Genomic DNA, 8,823 nt, shown 5'->3' with positions numbered 1-8,823 from the left:
CTGCCTTTCTCTGCTCCCTCAAGGTGGAGCCGGGCACTCTCCTGGGAGGTGGGTCCCACCGGGCCCGCGTCAGCTCAGGTGAGAGGGATGGGCCTGCTCGGAACGGGGCACGGAACAGGGCTGGGAAGTGTCGGCAGCAGGGCCTCAGGGCCCAACGGGAGGCGGTGGCAGCTGCAGTGACCCGGAACTGCGGCGCAGCGGGAGCAGGGAGCAGACAGGAGCCATGCCGCCGCCCAAGGACGTGGTAAAGATAGCCATCCAAATGGTGGGAGCCATCCCGCAGCTCATCGAGCTCCATCAGGTACCACCCGGCACCCCCGGACCCTTCCCCGTGCCCTTCAGCGCCACCTCACAGCAACCCTGTCGCTTGCAGACCAAGCCCCTCGCCTCGGTGCTCAAGGACGTCTGCGATGCGTGAGTATCGCATCCGCCGCTCATCACTGCGGCGACTGCCGGCGCAGCGGGGACCGGCTCTGTCTGCACGGCGCGGTGACCAAGTGCCCGTTGCCACAGGTGGAGCCTGCCCAACGCCGAGCACTACGCGCTGCAGTACGTGGACGGGCGGCAGACCTACATCACCGAGTCGGTGAGACGCCCTCCGCCTGCCCCAGTGCCGCAGCCATGGCGCTCGCTGCCTCACCGCTGCCTTTCTCCTCACAGAACCGCGGGGACATAAAGAACGGGAGCATTTTACGGCTGACCACATCCCCGGTACATCCCTCTGCTCCCCCATACTCCCCCAAACCCCCATCTCCTTCTCTGCTGCATGCTCTGGTGGGATGTCCCCACTGTGACTTCTGGCTCCTCATGGTGCCCCAGACCCAGCAGAAGTAACATGGGAAGAAGACCTGTCTCAACCTTCATTCTCCCTCAGCAGAGCCTGGGGGAGTTGGAAGGGAAACTAAATCCTTTTGAGATGCTTTGGACATGTGGGCCAAGTCATCAAGTGTTCCTAGCATTAGCTCCTTCCTCAGCTCTTCCTCAGCTCCTCTGATGGCTCTCTCTCGGTCCAGATTCTCACTAGCGCTGCTGTAGCCTAAGCCTCTTTCTAAAACTTGTGCTTAAGCTCTTGCAGCCTTCTCCAAGCTCCTTGCTCTCTTGATTCCTTCCTTCCTGGTAGGACCAAGAAGCAGAGCGTTTGTACAGTGGGATCCAGAGCAACAACTCAGATGTGAAGACTGACTCACTGAAGAAGCTTGCAAGCCTCTCCCAGGATGTGACCTTTGCTCAGGAGTTCATCAACAGGAATGGCTTGAAACAAATCTTCTATATAGTGGAAGAAGGGAACAAGTGAGTATCATGAGAGGACTTCCCTTGCAGTTTGTGACTTTTTTTTCTCCCTCAGTAATGCTGTGTGAGCTTTAAGCTGGGCATTGGACTGGACTGTTCATGTCCCTGGCTTGTTGCTGGTGCTGTGGCATAAAAGGCAGTGGTGGTTGCAGGGCAGTTGGCTCTGCATGCTCCTTGCCTGCAGGTATGTGACTGTGTCCCCTCACGCTGGCAGCTGGAGGAACATCCCCACGAGTCTGTGGTCCTCACTCCTTGTGAATGTGACCAAATTTGAACCTCCCATCCCTTCACTGGCTGAGTCATCTGCATCCTCATGGGTTGTTCTACCAGGAAGCCTCTTGTGATGATCCTAGCTTCCAACTGCTGTTATTCCTGCCACACCAAATAATCCCTCTGTCCTGATGTTTTAGCTGTGAGAGATCTGCAGGCAGCTCGAGAAACGCCTGGCTGCCAAATATGGGTGTCTGCTTGACTCTTCCAGGAAGTGATAATGCATCTCCTCTGAGCTCCTGCCTCACAGAGGATGTGGCCTCTAAACCCAGACAGCGCAGAATGTGTTTCATGGAAGCAAGGAGAGGGATTTGGGTGGTTTGGTTTTCCCGAGGGCTTGTCTGCGGTATGGTGGTGGCACAGCTTTCCAGAAACTGTTGAACTTCCCCTGGGTCAACTTCATGACATGGTTAAGTGAGAACTCCATTTCTTACCCAACAGTGGCTCTTTCCTTTTTTCTCCTGCTCGCTGCTTCTCCAGCTGTTTCTAATATACTCACCAATGTGCAACTGCACTCCCATCTTATGGTGGTGACTGTGGGGTGTTTGGAGCCGCCCTCACTGTGTTTGCTCATCTGTCTCTCCAGTACAGGGGAGATGCTGGCTCACACCCTAAAGGCCTTCATGGAGCTGATGGAGCATGATTTTGTTTCCTGGGAGACTCTTAGTGCGGCCTTCATCAAGAAGGTAAGTGTCTTTTGCAGTCTCCACAGCCTGTGCCCTTGGGACTCGTGTTGCCCTCGTCACCCAGGCTCAGCCTGCTGTCGATGAATGATTTTGTGTCTCATAGATAGTGAGTTACGTCAATATGAGTGTGGTGGATGCATCCATCCAGCAGCTCTCCTTGTCTATCTTGGAGAACATGGTGCCTACCAGTCGCCTCCTCTTTGAGCTAGTCAAAAAAGAAGTGACGTTGGATTGTCTTCTCGCCCACCTGCAGGTGTAAGTGGAGAGGCCGCAGCATCATTTGTCCCCATCACAAAGCTGGTGGGAATGAGCTGGAGGGGATTTCTCCAGGTCTCGCTGATTATCTCTGGCACAACGTTGTACTGTCTCTTCCTCAAACAACTTGTGGGGAAGGGATGTACTGTCCTAAAACCATCCTTTTTCCAGGGTAGATTCCTTCATTCATGGCCTGTTCCATTCAGATATTTCAGTTCTTTAGCTGACCCGCTGTTGTTCTGGCACTGGCTCTTTCTTCCCTTTCCCTGGTGTATTTAGGAGCAGGAGTGAACTCTCTGTGACTCGGCTGGTGGTGCTATACTGTTTGTTAAATCCCTCAGCTAAGGCGGCTCCTTTGTTCCCTCATCATCCTCGCATCTCTGCATGTTTTCAGTCTGGAGTTGTTTGGTTTGCTGCTAGAAAACGGAAAGGCTCGTGCCCAGGGCTCCTGCCAGGCAGGAGTCTGCTGCTCCCCCTGGGTTTTCCTGCTGCTCCAAAATGCTGCACCCATGGATGTGAGCAGAGCAGTATTTGCCCCATCCACGGGTGCTCTGCAGCCTCAGATGTGGGCACCATCTCACCCTTGGCCTTATTTTCGGCAGCTGCTCACTCATGGCTCTGGCCTCTCTGGGTCCCCCAGCTCCATGCAGTGGGGTCTGGCAGTGAGGTGGGGAGAGGACTCTGCCTCGGGGAGGGAAAGACCATGCTCAGAGCTGGTGACTCTTCTCCTCCTCCTCCTGCAGGACAAACGTCCAGCTGCAGCTGAAGGCGATGGCCCTGCTCATTGCGCTACTGCTGGCTGCGACTGATGCTGAGCGGCAGGTAAGGGATGAGGCAGGAGACAGGACCGGATGGTGACAGGGTTGGTGACAGTGCCCCTTGATGGGCTCTTAGGCAGCTGGGTCCTCTGCAGCAGTGTTTGTGCTCTCTGGTCTGGTGAGAGGTTTAAAGTGAGTGTCCTCACTCTGCCTCTTCTCTTTGACGAACATAACCTGGCCCGGCAGCTAGGTGGGGCAGGATCTCTTTGAGCCTCACTGAGGTGGGCTAGTCCTGGCTGCCAGAGCCAGTGGGAGCTGGGGGCAGGTCTCCTGCTCACCAGTGTCACTCCAGAGACTGCTGGTTCCTTTCTGTCATCACCACGGCTGTGGCCCAAAGCCAGGCATAGCAGGGAAGTGAGTCTGCAGAGGGAGCAGTGGCTTTTCTGGGGGGAAATGATGGTGTGCTGAGCTGGGGAGCATCTCACAGCCTCATCCCTTCATAGGACATGGTGGAGTACCTGAGGGGGAAGAACATCAGGCAGTTTATCCACAAGGTGAGGAGCTGGGGTTGTGCAAGGGTCTGCTCTGTGCTTCATTCTCTATCCTTCCTCCCCAGCCTTTGGTGACAATGCCTGGTTGGGTTGCTTGTGTGCCTCACACCCCTTCCTTGATGCCTTCCTTGATGGGTGCTGCTGCATTTGCACCCATGTGCTCAGAGTTGCACCCCTTGGCAGAACCTGTTGGGCCCTGGGCTTGGAGGAACTGGGAGAAGCAGCCTGGGGGACCCTTCTCACTCATGGTCTCCTGTAGAACATCATCCACAGCTCTGAGCCGCTGGGGGACGAGATGGCCCATTACCTGTATGTGCTGCAGTCTGTCAGCCTCAACCTGTGTGAGCGCCGTATGAGGACCTCCATGGATCCCTACTCCCAGGTCTGGGAGCATTCTCCTTTTGAGTGTGGCCCTGGGCTCCTCCACCTGTGGAAGTAGAGGCGGGTGAAGGTTCGCCTTTGAGTGAACCCAGCACATGTGATTTCATTGTCAGTTTGTCCTGGTAGAACCTGTTTCCATGAGGCTCCCCAGCATTCCCTCCTCTCCGCTCTCCCACCAGGAACAGCGGGACCTTCTCCAATCGCTGCGTCAAACTGCCTTTGAGTCGGAGAGTGAGGTGCCTGCCAGCAGCTTCAGCACTGAGCGCCGACGATCCCTGTGTGCCAAGGAGTTCCGCAAGCTGGGCTTCGCGGTGTGTTCCCTTGCATCCCTTCCCCAGCCCTGTGCTCTGGAGCACCTTCTGATGGCTCCCCTAAGCCTCATGTCCCTGCTGATCTGATGGGCCTCCATGCAGCACCTCCCTCAGCTCCCATGATACTCCTAAACAGCAAGTTTAGCTGCCAGGACTCAAAGGCAAACACCATGACTGTGCTGGGAGGACTCTGCTGCTCTAACAAAGCAGCTGCTAAATTGCATCCTTCTATGTCTTCCTAGAACAACAGCAACCCAGCAGAGGACCTCCACCGTGCCCCACCAGGTCTCCTTGCCCTTGACAACATGGTGTATTTCTCCAAGCACACCCCTAATGCCTATAGCAGGGTGCGTACTCTCTCCTAAAGAACTCTAGTGTAGATGTGCTGGTGGATCTCCTCCTTCTTTTCCTTCCCCTGTGACCTGTCCCTGGTCAAAGCCAGGAGAGGATGTCCCTTTTGGGCAAGTGTCCTACTGCTGCGCTGTTTCAGGTGGAGCCAAGTTCTCCTTGTGGGTAGGAGCAGCCATTTGGGGCTGGTGGCACTTACGGATCCCCATAAGGTTTTTTTGTTTCCAGGCCTTGTTCATATCTATCAGATTAGGACAATTTGGATGAAACTAGCCATTAGCCATGCTGCCACCCACTTTGCCTGTAATCAGCTCCTACACAGCAGCAGGAGAAGGAGAAGGCTGGGGCTGGTTTTTGGGGAGAGCTAACTACTTCTCTTAGGAATGGCTTAACCTGGGGGGAGAGCTCGACTAGGAAGTTCAGGAAGAGCCCCACTGTTGGGGCTGCCCTCTGAGTCCACTGCCTTCTCCTCCAGTTTGTCCTTGAGAACAGCAGCCGGGAAGACAAATATGAGTGCCCCTTTGCTCGAAGCAGCATCCAGCTCACCTTGATCCTCTGCGAGATCCTGCACATTGGAGAGCCATGTATGTGTGCACTCTGGCTTTTCTTCCCTGCCCTGCTGCCTGGCAGGAGTGGGGACAAGCTGCCAGGGCAGGGAACTGTGAGCACAGGGCCACCAGGCACTGGTGTGGCCTACAGCAGGGAAAGGGTCTGGGAAATGTCCAGGTTCTCCTGGACACTGAAGTCCCCTGGAAAAACTGGGGAGTCTGGCATCATCTGTCCTTTTCACCACAGGCTCGGAGACTGCTCAGGCCTTTTACCCTATGTTCTTCGGGCAGGATCATTTCTTTGAAGAGCTCTTCTGCATCTGCATCCAGCTGGTGAACAAGACCTGGAAGGAGATGCGTGCTACCCAGGAGGACTTTGACAAGGTGTGAAGGAACACTGGGGTCCTGAATGGGAACTGTGCACCAATTCAGGGTCTCTGGGGAGCATCACCAGACTGGGGGTGACATCCTGGGCTCTGTAGGTGTTGCAGGTAGTGCGGGAGCAGATCACCAGGACCCTGTCCCTCAAGCCCACCTCCCTGGAGCTGTTCAAGACCCGAGTGAATGCACTGAACTACAGCGAGATCCTGAAGCTGCGGCAGACAGAGCGACTGCACCAGGAGGAGACGCTGGCTGTGCCTGTACTGTGAGTGAGCTGTAGGCAAGGCTGGGGGCTGTAGGGACAGATGCTGTGAGGTTGCTGAGGTGGTCAGCGAGCGCCTGGTGAAGCTGCCATGCTCCTCTTCTCTGGTTCTCACCCCAGGGAGCTGCGCGAGAGGCTGAAGCCGGAGCTGCTGGAGCTGGTCCGACAGCAGCGCCTGCTGCACCTCTGCGAGGGCACCCTCTTCAGCAAGATCAGCAGCCGCCGCAGGCAGGGTGAGTGCAGCCCTCTGCTCCTGGATGGGGGTCCCAGGAGGGGACAGAGGCTTGTCCCCATGTCCCCTGCCACCGGGGATGAATCTGCACAATTCATCTGTGGAGAGTAGCATGCCTGGCTCCCTGGATGGCTGACATGGGGTAACCCACAGAGTAGGACCAAGTGGGGTGTCCACCTGGGAAGGGGACCTCAATGGGAGAGGCTGAGCACTTTCTGACGTCCTTTCTGCTGCAGACAAGCTCTGGTACTGCCGCCTATCACCCAACCACAAGGTGCTGCACTATGGAGATGTGGAGGAGGGGGTGCACTCTCCCCCCATCGAGAGCCTGCTGGAGAAAAGTAGGTGATGGAGAGGAGAGGGTGGGAAGGAGGGAGGAAGACCTCTGCTCACTCAAGTTGTGACATGCTGGGAATGCCTTAACATAGGAATTGCCCCACTGCATGGCTGCTGCCTCCTGGCCCAGTGCCCACTGGTGTGTGCTGGCTCTCCAATGGGGCTTTATGGAGCCTCCCTCCCTTCCCCGAGCTGTGGATGGCTGTGAGCCCCCATAACTGGGCTCTACTGGGCCCTGGGGACATGGGGAAAAGGAGAGGAGAGCGGGCATTTACAGCTCCTCTGCTTGCCCCAGTTCCTATTGCAGACATGAAGATGCTGCTCGTGGGGAAGGAGTGTCCGCACACAAAGGAGAAGAGCTCTGGGAAACAGAACAAGGTCAGCACGTCCCACTACACCCTAGCTCTGCACAGGGGACCCAGTGTGCTGCCCTCCCCATCTGGTGAATGGGTTTTGGTGGTGGGTGGATGGTGTCAGGTTGGGTGGTTTCCTGGAGCAAGTGGCTTGAGACTGGAGACCTCTTGGGTCTTCTGGGGCACAGAGGAGGAGGCTGGGAGGCAGCTCCTGCCCTGAACCCTGCCAGGGCTGGAAAGAGTACAGCTGAGAAGCCATGTAACCCCTGTGCAGGATGTCCTGGAGCTGGCCTTCTCCATTGTGTATGACATGGAGGAATACTGCCTCAACTTCGTTGCCCCAACCCGGTATGAGGTGAGCTCCATGGGCCCACTGCAGCCAGTTGTCCCTGCCAGGGGACAGCAGGGAAGGAAGGGATCTGCACGTGTGTGGCCCTGGGATGGGAGCCACAGGAGAGGAGAGGTGGCCTCTTGAGCTGCTGCCAGAGGTGCCTGTGCTGTTTCCCCAGTTCTGCCTCTGGACAGATGGGCTGAACGTGCTCCTGGGCAAGGAGATGACGAGTGAACGAATGCAGACGGACCTTGATGTCCTGCTGTCCATGGAGCTCAAGCTGCGGCTCCTGGACCTGGAAAACATCAGCATTCCCGATGCACCCCCTCCCATCCCAAAGCCCCCCAGCAACTTAAATTTCTGCTATGACTTCAGCCACGCAGAGCAGTGAGTTCCTCCTTGTGCCCAGTTCTCCCTTATGTCCCCCAGAATCAACTCCGTTCCCCTATTCTCTGTCCCTCATCTCCAGTCCAAAGGGACATGCCCAGGCACTGGCTAGGAGCTTGGGCACATGCTGCCTGCACCTTGCCCATCCCGGGGTGAACAGCCCGCCCTTCCCTACCTGTGTCTTGCCCTCCTGTGGGAGTACAGGGATGAGCCACCAAGCATCAGGCTCTTGTTTAAGGTGGGGTGACCTGCCTGCTTTGCCCCCATGTCACAGGCAAGACTATATACTTTGCAGGCAGCCGACCACCTCTGGGGTGGTGCTGACCCCCCACCACTGCCAAGCTTTGAGCAAAGAGGACAAAGATAGGGCTGGAATAAAGGTGCCGTCAGCTCTGGGACAAGCTGGAGGGGGGGGTCAGCACTACAAAGGCACTAATCCATGCTGCCTGCCTCTCCCCATGAGTGCAGGGGATCCTCTCTTGACAAAGACATGGTTAGAAAAAGGATAAAAGCCCCTTTCCCCTTGGTTTGGTGAGCAGATGTCATCTCCAGAGCACCATGTGCCTGCCCAGCCAGGCACCTCCTGCACTGAAATGGTTTTTCACTGAGCCCTGTGTGCTCCCTGTCCTGGAAGGGGGGTCTTTAGGGTACAATCTTCCTCTCCCCAGCACCTTATCAGCTGGGCAGGGGCCCACTGCCAGTATGCCTGGTGCAAGGAGAAGACCCTGGTCTATACTTGCCACTCAGTGCCATGGTGTTGTGCCAATCCTGGTGCCTTCCCCCTCCCTGGGCAGATACTTGCACACTTCAGCCCTGCTGCTGCACTACTGCACCATGACAAGCTACCTCCCACTACGGTGCCCCTCACCTCCTCGTGCCTACAGCTTCTCCAGGGGTGCTGCTGTCACAATGGCTGCTGCAGGGCACCATGGCTTGGCCGTGCCTCTGCTCCCCATGTACTGGGACAATAAACACTTGTGGAGAACTCACAGCTGTGTTCTTGCCAAAGGTTTGGGGTAGGGCTTCTGCAAAAAGTGATCCTGGTAATCTTGCCCCTCTGCTCTGCTCTTGTGAGACCCCACTTGGAGCACTGTGTGCAGTTCTGGTGTCCTCAGCATAAAAAGGACATGGAACTGTTGGAGC

The 8,823-nt window shown here is 56.4% G+C and overlaps 1 protein-coding gene across 1 annotated transcript; it reads left to right on the top strand.

Annotated features, from left to right (window-relative positions):
• The first annotated feature begins 123 nt into the window (after positions 1–123).
• Positions 124–8,556, top strand: ELMO3 (engulfment and cell motility 3). Its single transcript, XM_080637657.1, has 20 exons — positions 124–301; positions 374–414; positions 514–586; positions 661–711; positions 1,121–1,290; positions 2,147–2,246; positions 2,350–2,501; positions 3,245–3,323; positions 3,763–3,813; positions 4,070–4,192; positions 4,371–4,502; positions 4,745–4,849; positions 5,326–5,434; positions 5,646–5,782; positions 5,881–6,044; positions 6,162–6,274; positions 6,510–6,614; positions 6,905–6,987; positions 7,237–7,317; positions 7,472–8,556. The coding sequence occupies exons 1-20, from the start codon at positions 224–226 to the stop codon at positions 7,682–7,684; spliced, it is 2,160 nt and encodes a 719-aa protein (XP_080493783.1). The 5' UTR covers positions 124–223; the 3' UTR covers positions 7,685–8,556.
• The last annotated feature ends 267 nt before the right edge of the window (positions 8,557–8,823 follow it).

The sequence above is a fragment of the Psittacula echo genome, assembly GCF_963264785.1.
Source record: "Psittacula echo genome assembly, chromosome: Z".
In the NCBI taxonomy this organism is placed as follows: Eukaryota; Metazoa; Chordata; class Aves; order Psittaciformes; family Psittacidae; genus Psittacula; species Psittacula echo.
This window is presented reverse-complemented; position numbering and strand designations above follow the sequence as displayed.